Source organism: Triticum dicoccoides, chromosome 4A, assembly GCF_002162155.2.
Source record: "Triticum dicoccoides isolate Atlit2015 ecotype Zavitan chromosome 4A, WEW_v2.0, whole genome shotgun sequence".
Classification (NCBI taxonomy): Eukaryota; Viridiplantae; Streptophyta; class Magnoliopsida; order Poales; family Poaceae; genus Triticum; species Triticum dicoccoides.
Genome location: NC_041386.1, coordinates 741,534,420 through 741,552,347, shown reverse-complemented (window position 1 = coordinate 741,552,347; position 17,928 = coordinate 741,534,420). Strand labels below are relative to the sequence as shown.

At 44.1% G+C, this 17,928-nt stretch overlaps 1 protein-coding gene across 1 annotated transcript; it reads left to right on the top strand.

Annotated features, from left to right (window-relative positions):
* Positions 1–5,705: 5,705 nt before the first annotated feature.
* LOC119289994 (noroxomaritidine synthase 2-like) lies at positions 5,706–7,487 on the top strand. The gene has a single exon (XM_037569138.1). The coding sequence runs from the start codon at positions 5,725–5,727 to the stop codon at positions 7,267–7,269; it is 1,545 nt and encodes a 514-aa protein (XP_037425035.1). The 5' UTR covers positions 5,706–5,724; the 3' UTR covers positions 7,270–7,487.
* Positions 7,488–17,928: the final 10,441 nt, after the last annotated feature.

Genomic DNA, 17,928 nt, shown 5'->3' with positions numbered 1-17,928 from the left:
GTATCAGGATTTCATACGGAAACTCGTCTGTTACAAAGGGATTTCATTTTTTAAAAATTATTTGAACTCCTAACTTTTTGTGTGTTCAAAATGCACCATTCAAAGCCACATCATCAATTTTCAAACCTTTAGACTTCATTTTTGTTATTTTTCATGCATTTACTGATTATTTTGAGCTATAAGACCCTGAAATTGAAAAGCAGTTCAAATGAACTCTGAAAAGGTTGAAAGTTGGCATGGTATCATCATTTCATCCATATAGCATCTGCAAGAAAGTTGAGAGGGTTACGGCAAAAACTGGATGCACTTCGTATACAAAATGGACAATCTCTTTCGAAGTATCAGGATTGCATACGGAAACTCGTCTGTTACAAAGGTATTTCATTTTTTTAACTTATTTGAACTCCTGAATTTTTGTGTGTTCAAACTACACAATTCAAAGGCACATCATCAATTTTTAACCCTTTCTGACTTCATTTGTTATTTTTCATGCATCTACTGATTATTTTGAGTTATAAGACCCTGAAATTGAAAAGCAGTTCAAATGAACTCTGAAAAGGTTGAAAGTTGGCATGGTATCATCATTTCATCCACATAGCATGTGCAAGAAAGTTGAGAGGGTTACGACAAAAATTAGATGCACTTCATGTACAAAACGGACAATCTCTTTCGAAATATCAGGATTTCATACGGAAACTCGTCTGTTACAAAGGGATTTCATTTTTTAAAACTTATTTGAACTCCTGACTTTTTGTGTGTTCAAAATTCACCATTCAAAGCCACATCATCAATTTTCAACCCTTTCTGACTTCATTTGTTATTTTTCATGCATTTAGTGACTATTTTGAGCTATAAGCCCCTGAAATTGAAAAGCATTTCAAATGAACTCTGAAAAGGTTGGAAGTTGGCATGGTATCATCATTTCATCCACATAGCATGTGCAAGAAAGTTGAGAGGGTTACGGCAAAAACTGGATGCACTTCATGTACAAAACGGACAATCTCTTTCAAAGTATCAGGATTTCATACGGAAACTTGTCTGTTACAACAGGCATTTCAAATGAACTACGAAAATGTTGAAAGTTGGCATGGTATCGTCATAATAGTTGTGGAGAAAGTCCTCACTTTTTCTTCGCTTGTGTCCTTTCCTTATTGCACCGTAACCATGGATAATCTTCATCATTTATCAGGATGGTTGGGTCAGCCTTGACTTTGAAGGGAGGAATTTCATGAAACTTTTCATAATCTTCGGACATGTCTGGTTTCCCTCCACTCCCAAGATGTCCCTTTTTCCTGAAAGAACTATGTGGCGCTTTGGCTCATCGTATGATGTATTCGCTTCCTTATCTTTTCTTTTTCTCGGTTTGGTAGACATGTCCTTCACATAGATAACTTGTGTCACATCATTGGCTAGGACGAACGGTTCATCAGTGTACCCAAGATTGTTCAGATCCACTGTTGTCATTCCGTACTGTGGGTCTACCTGTACCCCGCCTCCTGACAAATTGACCCATTTGCATTTAAACAAAGGGACCTTAAAATCTACTCCGTAGTCAAGTTCTCGTATGTCCGCAATGTAACCATAATATGTGTCATTTCCCCTCTCGGTTGCTGCATCAAAGCGGACACCGCTGTTTTGGTTGGTGCTCTTTTGATCTTGGGCGATCGTGTAAAATGTATTCGCATTTATCTCGTATCCTTTGTAAGTCAATACAGTCGAAGATGGTCCTTGGACAACGAGTACAGCTCATCACAAACAGTGTTGTCACCTCTGAGACGTGTTTCCAACCAACTGCTGAAAGTCCTGATGTGTTCACATGTAATCCAGTCAACGCACTGCTCCGGGTGTTCGAAGCGCAGACTGTTCTTGTGTTCATCGACATGCGGTGTCACCAAGGTAGAGTTCTGTAGAACTGTGTAGTGTGCTTGAGAGCAAGAATATCCGTCCCTATATATTATTGAGTCCCCTCCAAGCGTGCCTTTTCCAGTCAGTCTCCTCTCATACCGTGATTCAGGGAGACCTATCTTCTTAAGGCCAGGAATGAAGTCAACACAAAACCCAATGACATCCTTTGTTTGATGGCCCATGGAGATGCTTCCTTCTGGCCTAGCGCGATTACGGACATATTTCTTTAGGACTCCCATGAACCTCTCAAAGGGGTACATATTGTGTTGAAATACGAGGCCCAGAATGACAATCTCGTCAACTAGATGAACTAGGACGTGCGTCATGATATTGAAGAAGGATGGTGGGAACACCAGCTCGAAACTGACAAGACATTGCACCACATCACTCCATAGCCTTGGTATGATTTCGGGATCGATCACCTTCTGAGAGATTGCATTGAGGAATGCACATAGCTTCACAATGGCTAATCGGACGTTTTTCAGTAGAAGCCCCCTCAATGCAACCGGAAGCAGTTGCGTCATAATCACGTGGCAGTGAGACATTAGGTTATGGAACTTTTTCTCTGGCATATTTATTATTCCCTTTATATTCGACGAGAAGCCAGTCGGGACCTTCATACTAAGCAGGCATTCAAAGAAAACTTCCTTTTCTTCTTTGTTAAGAGCGTAGCTGGCAGGACCTTCATACTGCCTTGGAGGAATGCCGTCTTTTTCGTGCAAATGTTGCAGGTCCTCCCGTGCCTCAGTTGTATCTTTTGTCTTCCCATACACGCCCAAGAAGCCTAGCAGGTTCACGCAAAGGTTCTTCGTCACGTGCATCACGTCGATCGAAGAGCGGACCTCTAGGTCTTTCCAGTAGGGTAGGTCCCAAAATATAGATTTCTTCTTCCACATGGGTGCGTGTCCCTCAGCGTCACTCGGAACAGCTAGACCGCCAGGACCCTTTCCAAAGATTATGTGTAAATCATTGACCATAGCAAGTATGTGATCACCGGTACGCATGGCGAGCTTCTTCTGGTGATTTGCCTCGCCTTTGAAATGCTTGCCTTTCTTTCGACATTGATGGTTAGTCGGAAGAAATCGACGATGGCCCAGGTACACATTCTTCCTGCATTTGTACAGGTATATACTTTCCGTGTCAGCTAAACAGTGCGTGCATGCGTGGTATCCCTTGTTTGTCTGTCCTGAAAGGTTACTGAGAGCGGGCCAATCATTGATGGTTACAAACAGCAACGCGTGCAGGTTAAATTCCTCTTGTATGTGCTCATCCCACGCACGTACACCGTTTCCATTCCACAGCTGTAAAAGTTCTTCAACTAATGGCCTTAGGTACACATCAATGTCGTTGCTGGGTTGCTTAGGGCCTTGGATGAGAACTGGCATCATAATGAACTTCCGCTTCATGCACATCCAAGGAGGAAGGTTATACATACATAGAGTCACGGGCCAGGTGTTGTGATTGCTGCTCTGCTCCCCGAAAGGATTAATGCCATCCGCGCTTAAACCAAACCATACTTTCCTTGGGTCACATGCAAACTCAGCCCAGTACTCTCTCTCGATTTTTCTCCACTGCGACCCGTCAGCGGGTGCTCTCAACTTCCCGTCTTTCTTACGGTCCTCACTGTGCCATCGCATCAACTTGGCATTCTCTTTGTTTCTGAATAGTCGTTTCAACCATGGTATTATAGGAGCATACCACATCACCTTCGCAGGAACCCTCTTCCTGCGGAGCTCGCCGTCAACATCACCAGGTTCATCTCGTCTGATCTTATGCTGCAATGCACCACATACCAGGCATGCGTTCAAATCCTGGTATGCACCGCGGTAGAGGATGCTGTCATTAGGGAATGCATGTATCTTCTGCACCTCCAATCCTAGAGGGCATACGACCTTCTTTGTTGCGTACGTACTATCGGGCAATTCGTTATCCTTTGGAAGCTTCTTCTTCAATATTTTCAGTAGCTTCTCAAATCCTTTGTCAGGCACAGCATTCTCTTCCTTCCACTGCAGCAATTCCAGTACGGTACCCAGCTTTGTGTTGCCATCTTCGCAATTGGAGTACAATCCTTTTTTGTGATCCTCTAACATGCGATCGAATTCAGCTTCTCCTTTGACTTTCGCATTGCGTCCTTGAATCGACAATGACCCGGTGGAGATCATCATCATCGGGCACATCGTCTGGTTCTTCTTGATCTTCATCAGCTTCCCCCGTTGCAGCATCATCGGGCACATCGTCTGGTTCCCCTTGATCTTCAGCAGCTCCCCCCGTTGCAGCATCACCGTATTCAGGGGGCACATAGTTGTCATCGTCCTCTTGTTCTTCGCTGTCTTCCATCATAACCCCTATTTCTCCGTGCCTCATCCAAACATTATAGTGTGGCATGAAACCCTTGCAAAGCAGGTGGGTGTGAAGGATTTTCCGGTCAAAGTAAGACTTCGTATTCTCACATTTAGGGCATGGACAACACATAAAACTATTCTGCTTGTTTGCCTCAGCCACTTCGAGACAATTATGCACGCCCTTAATATACTCGAAGGTGTGTCCGTCGCCGTACATCTATTGCCGGTTCATCTGCGTGCATTATATATAATTATGTGTGTCAAAAGTAAGAAAATCAGACAAGTATCTATATAAAGTAAGAAAATCAGACAAGTATCTATCTAAAGTAAGAAAATCAGAAAGAAGATAAGAACAAGAGGCTCACCACGGTGGTGCCGGCGACGAGATTGGCGCGGGCGATCAACGGCGGTGAAAACAGGGACGGGGCGTGACGGACCGCTAAATCTAGACAAATCTCGAAAAAAATGGAGCTCCGAGGTCGAGCTTCAAGAGGAGAAAGCTTAACTAGTGTTGCTCGGGCATTTCATCGAACACCTCATGTGCATAGGAGGTGAGCTAGAGCACTCAAATGCCCTCCCCTCGCCGGCCAGAAAAAACAGAGCACTGTGGAGTGCTCTGCCGCGGCGATGGGTGTATATAGGCAAATTATTTGTCCCGGTTCATGGCAGGAATCAGGACTAAATTCACCCTTCTATACCGGTTCAAGGCATGAACCGGTATCAATGGTTGTGGGCCAGGAGCGCGGCCCATTGGTTCCGGTGCGTGCCTAGAACCGGGACAAATGGATCCAGACGAACCGGAACCAATCCCACGAGACCCCGGCCGGCCCCTGGGCTCATGAACCGGGTCTAATGCCCCCCATGAGTCCCGGTTCGTGAAGAACCGGGACTAATGGGCTGGCCAGGCCCGAACCAAGGCCCTGTTTTCTACTAGTGGTGTCAAATGTTGCTTTTGTCTTTTTATGACACTATTCATGCTAGATTTCACATTTTTGTTTCTCAATGTGCATTTAGAGTTTCGACCTAAAATTTTTAGGAGTTGTAGTCACATTCCTTGTAAACATGCATATTTTTTCTAGAATTTTTTGAAATATTTAAAATTGATTTATTTGAAGTTGGAGCATGGGGAGCACCCCAAGAATGGGAGTACTAGATATTTCCCGGAGGTGCAGCCTGTCCATAAGTTAATGCTGGCACGGTACGGTTAGGGAGCTGGGCGTTGAGAGTTGGCTGAATGGTCGATATACACGCCCATGAAGCACGTACACACCGGACATGACGGCAGTTAGTGATCCCGGCCCCCGGCCGGAAGCTTCTCAGCGTCATGTTCCTTCCGACGACCTTCATTAATAATCTATAAGGTCTTCCTGCAACAGGTATTATATTGCATGCACAAATATGCACTAGAGATGCACGTCAAGAATCTATAAATTGTACGTAATTCTGGAGCATTTATCATTGAGTAGCAAGAAAAACAATGGCACCTTTCTGGTCGCCAGAGCCACACCACCTCCTCGTCTCCTTTCTTGTCTTGCTTCTCTCCTTGCTCTTCTGCTTCATCAAGTTGAGGAGTCCAAAGACTGTACCAAACCTTCCAACGGAATGGCCCCTGGTTGGCATGCTCCCTTCCGTTGTCGCCAACCTCCATCACTTCCATGACTACACCACCGCCTTCCTCGCCGCTTCCGGCAGTAGTTTTGTGTTTCGTGGGCCTGCCATGCACTTCTTCATCACCTGCGACCCAGCCAATGTCCGCCACATCTTCGTCTCCAACTTCACAAACTATCCCAAGGGCGAGGAGTTCGCTGCCATCTTCGACGCCATGGGGAACAGCTTCTTCAACGCGGACGGCGAGTCATGGCGCCGCCAGCGTGGCAGAGTGCAGCACCTCATGTCAAGCCCACAGCTGCTGGCTTACATGGCCCGCTGCTGCCGCGATAAGTTGGAGAAAGGCCTCCTCCCCTTCTTGGCGCGCATGGACAGCCTAACCCCGTTCGATATGCAGGACCTGTTTACCAGGTTCACATTCGACATGACGGCCATGTCGGTCTTCGGGGTCGACCCTGGCCTTCTGACCGCCGATATGCCACCTGTAATTGTGCCTGACGCCATGGAAGCTGTCATGGATGTAGGCTTCTTCCGGAACATGGTGCCGGTATCTTGCTGGAAGTTGATGAAGCGTCTAAAAATTGGCCCAGAGCGGAAGCTCGCCGCGGCGCAATTGGAGCTGTGCCGGTTTGTTACAGAGATGATGGAGAAAAGGGGAGATGGATCGGTCCACATGGATGAAGAGCAAGAGAACAGTAATGTCGAAATAGTTTCTTCCTACATCCATGACCCGGAGTATATTGACGACCAAGGAAAACCTAATGGCTTCATGTACGCCACCCTGATCAATTACATGTTTGCTGGACGTGACACGGTCGGCACGACCCTCACCTGGCTCTTCTACAATCTCATCAAACACCCGCACATCGTGTCGAGCATTAGAAGAGAACTAGCTCCCATTGCCATGCACAAAGCAAACAACTCGACCACCATGGTAACCTTTGAGCCAGAGGAGACCGAACCGCTCGTCTACCTGCACGCGGCATTGTTCGAATCCATGAGGCTGTACCCACCGGGCCCCATTGAGCGGAAGATGGTGATGACCGATGACGTACTGCCGAGCGGTCACAAGGTGCAAAGGGGTGAAACCATCCTGATTTCACTCTACTCAATGGGCAGGATGGAAGGTGTGTGGGGCAAGGATTGTAGGGAGTACCGCCCAGAAAGGTGGGTCAAAGAGGATGGCAAGCTTGTGTACGTACCGTCCTACAAGTTCCTAGCATTCAATGCCGGGCCGAGATCGTGCTTGGGCAAGAACATCTCGGTAGTGCAGATGAAGAGTGTCGTTGCCGCCATGGTGTGGAACTTCGATTTTGAGATGGTGGGAGGGTACGTTGTAGAGCCAAAGCCATCAGTTGTGCTCAAGATGAAGAATGGGTTGTGGGCCAAGATCCTCAAAAGGCGGATCGGATGAATGACAATACCAACCCAGCAGTACCGTGTAATTTATCGAAGCTTCTTTTATTGATTCTAAGTTTATAAGTATACACTCTTCCTTGCAGATGCATGGGTGCGCGTAATGTAAAGTTTTAGAGTATTTGTGGATATCCCCACAATGTAAGAGTTACAATAGGTTGCCCCCCGTTTGTTGTAATTTCCTTGTACTAAAAAGGATCCATCGTACTAAAAAAACATCGATTTTTCCACTTCATTCCACATTCCGTTTGTAGAAAAGTGCTTCACCATCTATAAAACCAAATAAGTTACATTTTTTAAAAGACAAATAAATTACATTATGAATACATATCTTGTGATGCATCTAATGAAATCAATTTAGTTGTTGTAGAAGCTATTATGTCTGTCGTGGATATAATCCTGACAATACTAGGGGGTAGGAATGTGGATGCAATGGTATCTAGTGAACGACATGGTTGAGAGTACGCTCAAGGATTTATACAGGTTGAGGCCCTCTGCGGTGGAGCTAATACCCTACTCTGTCGTGCTCTTAGCTCTTAAGTGTAAGGTACAAAGTGTGGAACTTCAACGTTCAGCCTGGGGCTTCCCTCCTAGCTTATATAGAGCGTGCCAGGTAGGGGTACATAAAGTGTTTGTATTAATGCTATTCATGATCTTGGGTGTGTCGGACTGTTCCATGATATTTACTACTGGTAAGTGCCGTATTTAACTGGGTTATACTGCCGTTGGGTAACGACCGTCATCAAGACATCGTGGCCAAGAGATGGTTTAGCCGACAACTGACTAATGGTCTAGCCGACAGCTCCCTTCATCTTTGTCCGAGTGCTGGTACTCGACAGTCAGTTGAGCCGGAGTCCGACTGTTGGGGCTTAATGCGTATTTGGGCCACCTTGTCTCCGACGGGCTGATGATGAAGCCCCTTGGCCCGTTGCCTTTTGGACCATATATTATACGATCATGGGCCTCCGATGGGCCATTCGTATACTTGGGCCTACCCCGCATTTATAAACTCGACAGTAGCCCCCGAGTCGGTTGAGGTCTCGCTGGAGAGTTGTTGTGTGATTTCTTCCGGCAAGACGTCCGACAGATCAAGGGATCTGAGGTTCGAGCAAGAGACCTCGGCGGACTCAGTTTGTTCATGCCTGCGGAGGGACAAACATTGAGCAGCTAGGAAGAAGACTCGGTGATACCCATTTTTCAATCTCTTCTGGCGAGGGCATCTCGCGGCCCGAATGTGGGCCTGTCATCGAATTTTGAGTGGCTGTCTGAGGCACCTGGGCTCGATCATGGGCCTGCTCGAACCCTTTCTATGGAACTAAGTCTGCGCAGACGGATATTCGGATCCCTCGAGAGGGATTCTGACTCATGTCACACGGGGGATATCAGATACGTCTCCGTCGTATCTACTTTTTAAAATACTAATAATAAATTTTATCCGTCGAGTACCAATCGGTCCGGTTTTGCTTGTAATTCCTATGTTCCGAGCACTAATAAGGTAAAAATGGAAATAACCATCAGTGTGTTGTAAGCATTTCAATATGACAACACTATATCAACATATAACTACATATTACATGTCAAACAATGAGTAATGAAAAAAAATGGGACAACACTGCAATGCATGGCCTATATATGGAATGGGGGATGAAGTGTAATGTGCGACAGTCTACTGAAGGGGAGACCCTTTTTGGGTTTCTAAACACAAGGGACAAGCCCAATTAATCCCTAGATTCCTGATTAATCGCTTGTCGGAGTGATAAATTGGCTCAAATGATAAATAGAAAAGGTAAGGTATGAACTTAGCGGTCACCCATTGATAAGCAATAAACTAGATGATAAATCGGTGAATCAGATGATATTTTGAACGTTGGTTTTAAATGTTGTTGTTCATAATTTTTTTTGTCCTGTGTAAAATGTGGGCAAGAAATTGTTGAAGTGGCTGCCTTGCAGTTATGTTATTTTGGAGCGGCCATTGGAGCAATTGTTTACACGAATTCAGAAAAATAATGAAATTGTAAAAAGTTGGTTATTCTTAAAAAATAATCACGAATTTACAAAACAACTTTGCGGAATCTTTAAAAATTTATGATTTTCCAAAAAGATCATCTATTTAAAAAAAATTGTAAAAAAATCACGGATTTGAAACTAGTTCATATATTTACTTCGTGGATTTGAAAAATGTTCACTAATTTTTTTAAAAATGACTAATTTGAAAATACTACATGAATTGTGAAAAAAAAATATTTTATAAGAAAATCACAATTTAAATATATTCATGCATTTAAAAAAATTCATGAATTTGGAAAAGGTTCACAAATTAGAAGAAAGGATCAATTTCAAAAAAGCTCACGCACATAAAAAAGAAAAAGAAAAGGAAAGGAGCGAAAAAGGAACAAAAATATGAAAATGAAAAAGAATATAGAAAAGAAAAGAAAAGAAGAATGAAATAAAACCAAACAACCAGTCCAAAAAATTAAAAAAAGGCCTAGTAAGCTTCTAGAACTTCACAAACCTAGGAGAAGTTCCCGCAAAAACTATTCAATCGGCCGGTCCGACCTGATCGAATGGTGTGCGCATAAGAGCATCTCCACTCTCCCCCCCACCAATAGCCCCCCAGGCCGCTTTTTTATCGCGGTTCCACAAAAAAGTCCAGTCGCGCCCAGGAGCACAAATAACGTCTGTTAGGGCCGAAATTGACGCCGGCGGACCCAGGCCAAACCCAGTACGCTGGAGACCTCCCGGGGGCGCCGGGGGAAGAAAAAACACGCCAAAAACTTCCCGCATCGGATTCGCACCCCGTGGGCCCACCAAGTCAGCGACTACATCGTCGTCCTCATCTCATCACCTTGGCTCCCGCGCGAATCAATGCCAAGGCTACCGTCGGTCAGCCTTCAATTTAACACGGGTGGCGCAGTGAGGATAAGCCGCCGTGCGTCCCGCCCCTTCCTGCCACGCGTCCACAATGCTGTCGCCCCCTCGCAGCTATAAACACCGCCCTTCGTCGCCGCTGGCCGCACACTCGCCTCCACAGCCATCTCTCTTGCCGCAACCCCCTTCTTTCCCTCGGTGCACTTGTTTTGCCCTCTCTCCTACTTCACAGATGGCCGAGAGGTTCCCCGGCGATGGAGCGGCGGCCAACGACTTCAGTCTCCGCCATCTACGAGGCAAACTACCCGGGGCCGCCCGACATGCGCATGCCGGGTTCGTGGAGGCTCGGTGCCGGAGGCGTCCCCGTGACCCCGGCGCCCTCCGATGCTGAACGCCACAGCTAGATCGCATGGATCCGGGCGGCGCTGACGGAGGAAGTGCGACAGCAGTCGAAGTACGCCGCCCCGACAACCACACTTTATGGACGGCGTACTTCTAGCGCCGCCACACCTACCAGCTCGCGTCCACGAACGGCGCTCCGGCGCCAAGGTAGCGCCACAACTCCGACGGCCGCCGTAAGTGGTGGGGCGTCCCTGGGTACACGCTCTACGCCATCCTCGAGCACATCGAGGGCCACAACTCGCCGTCGTTGGAGTACCCGGCGACATCTTTCTCGTGCTAGAGCGGCAGCTCGTGGCGGGGATGTCCTCCTCTTCCTTCAGCTCCCACTCGTTCGGCACAATGACGCCGCTCGCCGCCGTCAAGGCCGAGCCCCAGGAGACGCCTGCTACTTCTTGAGCGTGCGTTAGTTTTTTCCTTGAAGAGGAAAGAGTGATGCAGCAAAGTAGAGATAAGTATTTCCCTCAGTTTGAAAACCAAGTTATCAATCCAGTAGGAAACAACGCACAAATCACTGAATACCTGCACAAACAATCAAACAAACTTGCACCCAACGCGATAAAGGGGTTGTCAATCCCTTCACGGTTACTTGCAAAAGTGAGATATGATAGAGATAGATAAACGATAAAGTAAATATTTTTGGTATTTTTGGTATTTTCGAAAAGTAAAAGATTGCATGAATAGTAGATAAGAAACTAAGATTGTAGATCAGAAACTTATATAATGGAAAATAGACCCGGGGACCATAGGTTTCACTAGAGGCTTCTCTCAAGATAGCAAATAATATGGTGGGTGAAGAAATTACTGCCCAGCAATTGATAGAAAAGCGCAAAGTTATGACGATATCTAAGGAAGTGATCATGAATATAGGCATCACGTCCGTCAAGTAGACCGAAATAATTCTGCATCTACTACTATTACTCCACACATCGACCGCTATCCAGCATGCATCTAGAGTATTAAGTTCATAAAGAATGGAGTAACACATTGAGTAAGATGACATGATGTAGAGGAATTAACTCAAGGAATATGATGAAAATCCCATCTTTTTATCCTCGATGGCAACAATACAATGTGTGCCTTGTTGCCCCTACTGTCACTGGGAAAGGACACCACCAGATTAAACCCAAAGCTAAGCACTTCTCCTATTGCAAGAAAAACCAATCTAGTTGACCAAACAATTCATCGGATCATGCATATAAGAATTCAGAGAAGATTCAAATAATATTCATAGATAAGCTGATAATAATCCACAATTCATCGGATCTCGGCAAACACACCGCAAAAAAGTATTACATCGAATAGACCTCCAAGAACATCGAGGAGAACATGGTATTGAGAATCAAAGAGAGAGAAGAAACCATCTAGCTACTAGCTATGGACCCGTAGGTCTGTGGTAAACTACTCACGCTTCATTGGAAGGGCAATGGTGTTGATGTAGAAGCCCTCCGTGATCGAATCCCCCTCCGGCAGGATGTCGAGAAAGGCCCCTAGATGGGATCTCACGGGTACAGAAGGTTGCGGCAGCGGAAAAGTGTTTTCGTGGATGCCTCGGTTGGTTTGGGGATATATGGGAATATATAGGTTAAAGAATTAGGCCAGGAGGTTCACGAGGGACCCACAAGGGTGGAGGGCATGCCATACCCCCCTAGGCGCACCCTCCGTCCTTGTGGCCGCCTCGTGGCTCCTCCGACTTCATCTACAAGTCTTTTGGTCCAATAAAAATCATTGCGAAGGTTTCATTCCGTTTGGACTCTGTTTGGTATTCCTTTTCTGCGAAACTCAAAAATAGGGAAAAAACAGGAACTAGCACTGGGCTTTACATTAGTAGGTTTGTCTCAAAAATAATATAAAAAAGCATATTAATGCATATAAAGCATCCAAAATAGATAATATAATAGCATGGAACAATAAAAAATTATCGATACATTGGAGACGTATCAACGCCGGAGCGCCGATGCAGCTGTGGCGGCAGCCTCATCATGAATGAGGGTCGCCGCCAACCTTCCCCTCCTTCGCCTGACAATATTCGCCTGGTTGGGCCGAAGAAGGAGACGACGCCACTGTCATCGTCAAGCAAGAGCATGTCGACATGGACGCTGACCTCGAAACCGGCCTAAAATCACTAGTAGAAAACAGGGCTATCGTTCGGTCCTGGCCAGCCCATTAGTCTAGGTTCTTCATGAACCGGGACCCATGGGGGGGGGATTAGACCCGGTTCATGAGCCCAGGGGGCCGGCCAGGGCCTCGTGGGCATTGGTCCGGGTTCGTCTGGACCCATTTGTCCCGGTTCTAGGCACGAACCGGGACCAATGGTCCTCGCTCCTGGCCCACAACCATTGGTACCGGTTCATGCCTTGAACCGGTGTAGAAGCGGGGGATTTAGTCCCGGTTCATGCCACGAACCGGGACAAATAAATTGCCTATATATACCCATGGCCGCGGCAGAGCACTCCACAATGCTCTGTTTTTTCTAGCCGGTGAGGGGAGGGCATTTGGGTGCTCTAGCTCACCTCCTATGCACATGAGGTGTTCGATGAAATGTCCGAGCCACACTAGTTAATCTTTCTCCTCTCGAAACTCGACCTCCGAGCTCCATTTTCCCCGAGATTTATCTAGGTTTAGCGGTCCGTCACGACCCGTCCCCGTCTTCACCGCCGTCGATCGCCCGCACCGATCTCGTCGCCGGCACCACCGTGGTGAGCCTCTTGTTCTTATCTTCTTTCTGAAAGAAAAAAATTCTTACTTCAGATAGGTACTTGTCTAATTTTCTTACTTTTATTATTCCTTGTTATTACATAGTGTGTTGGTTTTGGTATCCGCCCCCGTCGGCCCTCGTCCTGTCTATGATTCAGATGTGGTATATATTATCTTTTGAAAACTATTTGGTTCATTTATTGTTTATGACAATTATGCCGACCAACGTGACATAGATTTTATTTATCTAGGAGGTTGTAGAACCGGAAATTCCAACCGACCCTATTGTCAAGAGGTTAAATTTAGTTGAAGAAGAAAACAATTACTTGAAGGAAAAAATAAGAAAAATTGAGGAGGAGAAGATGATATTGGAGTTGCATGTTGCAGATGTCGTAGATGATCACAAGATCAAGATGGATGCAATGCGGTTGAAGATTAAAAAGATTAGAAAATATGCCATTCATACCGAGGCTTGGTATCATTATGCAGTTGGATCAGTTGTTACCTTGGTTGCGATTATGATCGCATTTGTTGTTGCATTGAAATGTTTTACATAATTTCAATGTATGGTTTAATTAGATGCTCTGGAGAGCTATACGTTGTTCAGTGAGAACTATGTATGTACTTTGGTTTTAATGTGATGATGAACTTCTATTAATTTGGTCACTTATCTATTCATGAGAGGGTTGAAAATTGATGATGTGGCTTTGAATGGTGCATTTTAAACACAGAAAAACTATGGAGTTCAAATAAGTTCAAAAAAAATGAAATCCCTTTGTAACAGATGAGTTTGCGTATGGAACCCTGATACTTCGAAAGAGATTATCCGTTTTGTACACGAAGTGCATCCAGTTTTTGCCGTAACCCTCTCTACTTTGTTGCACATGCTATGTGGGTGCAATGATGATACCATGCAAACTTTCAACCTATCAGAATTCATTTCAAATGCTTTTCAATTTCATGGTCTTATAGCTCAAAATAATCAGTAAATGCATGAAAAATAACAAATGAAGTCAGAAAGGGTTGAGAATTGGTGATGTGGCTTTGAATGGTGCATTTTGAACACAGAAAAACTATGGAGTTAAAATAAGTTCAAAAAAATGAAATCCCTTTGTAACAGACGAGTTTCCGTATGAAACCCTGATACTTCGAAAGAGATTGTCCGTTTTGTACACGAAGTGCATCCAGTTTTTGCCGTAACCCTCTCTACTTTGTTGCACATGCTATGTGGGTGAAATGATGATACCATGCCAACTTTCAACCTTTTTCAGAGTTCATTTCAAATGCTTTTCAATTTCATGGTCTTATAGCTCAAAATAATCAGTAAATGCATGAAAAATAACAAATGAAGTCAGAAAGGGTTGAGAATTGGTGATGTGGCTTTGAATTGTGCATTTTGAACACAGATAAACTATGGAGTTAAAATAATTTCAAAAAAATGAAATCCCTTTGTAACAGACCAGTTTCCGTATGAAACCCTGATACTTCGAAAGAGATTGTCCGTTTTGTACACGAAGTGCATCCAGTTTTTGCCGTAACCCTCTCTACTTTGTTGCACATGCTATGTGGGTGAAATGATGATACCATGCCAACTTTCAACCTTTTCAGAGTTCATTTCAAATGCTTTTCAATTTCATGGTCTTATAGCTTAAAATAATCAGTAAATGTATGAAAAATAACAAATGAAGTCAGAAAGTGTTGAGATTTGGTGATGTGGCTTTGGATGGTGCATTTTGAACACAGAAAAACTACGGAGTTCAAATAAGTTCAAAAAAATGAAATCCCTTTGTAGCAGACGAGTTTCTCTATGAAACCCTGATACTTCGAAAGAGATTGTCCGTTTTGTACACGAAGTGCATCCAGTTTTGGCCGCAACCCTCTCTACCTCTTGCACATACTATGTGGGTGAAATGATGATACCATGCCAACTTTTAACCTTTTCAGAGTTCATTTCAAATGCTTTTCAATTTCGTGGTCTTATAGCTCAAAATAATCAATAAATGCATGAAAAATAACAAATGAAGTCAGAAGGGGTTGAAAATTGGTGATGTGGCTTTGGATGGTGCATTTTGAACACAGTGGAGTTCAAATAAGTTCAAAAAAATGAAATCCCTTTGTAATAGACGAGTTTCCGTATGAAACCCTCATACTTCGAAAGAGATTGTCCGTTTTGTACACGAAGTGCATCCAGTTTTTGCCGTAACCCTCTCTACTTTCTTGCACATGCTATGTTGGTGAAATGATGATACCATGCCAACTTTCAACCTTTTCGGAGTTCATTTCAAATGCTTTTCAATTTCATGGTCTTATAGCTCAAAATAATCAGTAAATGCATGAAAAATAACAAATGAAGTCGGAAAGGGTTGAGAATTGGTGATGTGGCTTTCAATGGTGCATTTTGAACACAGAAAAACTATGAATTTCAAATAAGTTCAAAAAAATGAAATCCCTTTGTAACAGACGAGTTTCCGTATGAAACCCTGATATTTCGAAAGAGATTGTCCGTTTTATACGCGAAGTGCACCCAATTTTTGCCGTAACCCTCTCTACTTTATTGCAGATGCTATGATTCTGAAATGATGATACCATGCCAACTTTCAACCTTTTCAGAGTTCATTTCAAATGCTTTTCAATTTCATGGTCTTATAGCACAAAATAATTAGTAAATCCATGAAAAATAAGAAATGAAGTCAGAACGGATTGAAAATTGGTGATGTGGCTTTCAATGGTGCATTTTGAACACAGAAAAACTATGGAGTTCAAATAAGTTCAAAAAAATGAAATCCCTTTGTAACAGACCAGTTTCCGTATGAAACCCTGATACTTCGAAAGAGATTGTCCGTTTTGTACACGAAGTGCTTCCAGTTTTTGCCGTAACCCTCTCTACTTTCTTGCACATACTATGTGGGTGAAATGATGATACCATGCCAACTTTCAACCTTTTCAGAGTTCATTTCAAATGCTTTTCAATTTCATGGTCTTATAGCTCAAAATAATAAGTAAATGCATGGAAAATAACAAATGAAGTCAGAAAGGGTTGAAAATTGGTGATGTGGCTTTCAATGGTGCATTTTGAACACAGAGAAATTATGGAGTTCAAATAAGTTCAAAAATTAAAATCCCTTTGTAACAGACGAGTTTCCGTATGAAACCATGATACTTCGAAAGAGATTCTCTGTTTTGTACACGAAGTGCATCCAGTTTTTGCTGTAACCCTATCTACTTTGTTGCGCATGCTATGTGCGTGAAATGATGATACCATGCCAACTTTCAACCTTTTCAGAGTTCATTTCAAATGTTTTTCAATTTCATGGTCTTATAGCTCAAAGTAATCAGTAAATGCATTAAAAATAACAAATGAAGTCAGAAAGGGTTGAGAATTGGTGATGTGGATTTGAATGGTGCATTTTGAACACAGAAAAACTATGGAGTTCAAATAAGTTCAAAAAAATGAAATCCCTTTGTAACAGACGAGTTTCCGTATGAAACCCCGATACTTCGAAAGAGATTGTCCGTTTTGTGCATGAATTATCATAAAAGAAAATAAATAAGTTATTTGAAACAAAATAATATAAACTTTAATAAAATATATAAGTAGAAATAAAATAAAATAAACTTTAATAACATAATTAAAATTTATGAAACTAAAATTTTCAAAGTATTTTCTGTTCAAAACATTATAAGCAACCTCTAGTATTATTGAAATAAAATTATATAAAATTGATGCAACTAAAATTATCAAAGTATTTTCTGTTCAAAATCATTAAAAGCAAAAAGAATTTTCATAAAGAACTTTTTTTGTTAGAAACTTTAATAGCAAAAAGAATTATCACAAAATAAAAAAAGTAAGTAATTAGAAACAAAAAAATAAAAAATATGTATTTTGTTGTAAGCAGAAACAAAGCAGAATAAATAAAGCAAAAAGAAAACCAAAAAACTGGGAAAAAATAAAACATTTGCCACCTACTAGGCCACCATGGCCTGAATACGACTAGAAACCCATCCATGGGCCAGGATTCAGGCCCGCAGAAGGCCCAGTAGGCCAATCAGGCATAGCAGTCACAATTAGGCCCGTAATCCTGCAATGGAGAGGAGCTCGAGAGGGGTGCGGCAGTGGGGCTTATAAACCACTGCACGCCCCTCTCAACTAGCGAAGTGGGACTAAACTTCCACCACCACGCCGCTGTGCAAGGCATTTGGTCACCAACCGGGACTAAAGGGGCTCATTGGTACCGGGTCATGGCACCAATCAGTACCATTGCCCCCCCTTTAGTCCCGGTTGGTGCCACCAACCGGGACCAAAGGCCTCTGCTTCCCGCCCTTTGGGCTGCTGAAAAGTGACCTTTGGTCCCGGTTGGTGGCACTAACCGGGACTAAAGGGGGCATTGGTCCCGGTTTGTGCCACGAACCGGTACCAATGCCCTGGGTATATAAGAAAACACTTAGCAGTTTCGACCAAATCCATCACTTCTTCTCCCCCGACGCCCCTGCTCCTCGTCGTCGCCGCCCGACGCCCCTGCTCCACCTTGCCGTCGCCGCCACCACCGACGCCGTCAGGCTGCTCGACGTCGCCGTCGCCGCTGCCACCGACATTGTCAGGCTGCTCAACGTCGTCGCCGCCGCCGCTGACGCCGTCTGCCCCGACAACGGCGTCGACCCTCTCGCCCTTTCCAGCCCTGACGCGCCGCCCACC

Excerpts from the sequence above, each read along its gene's own strand:
- LOC119289994 (XM_037569138.1), top strand. The coding sequence starts at position 5,725 with ATGGCACCTTTCTGGTCGCCAGAGCCACACCACCTCCTCGTCTCCTTT.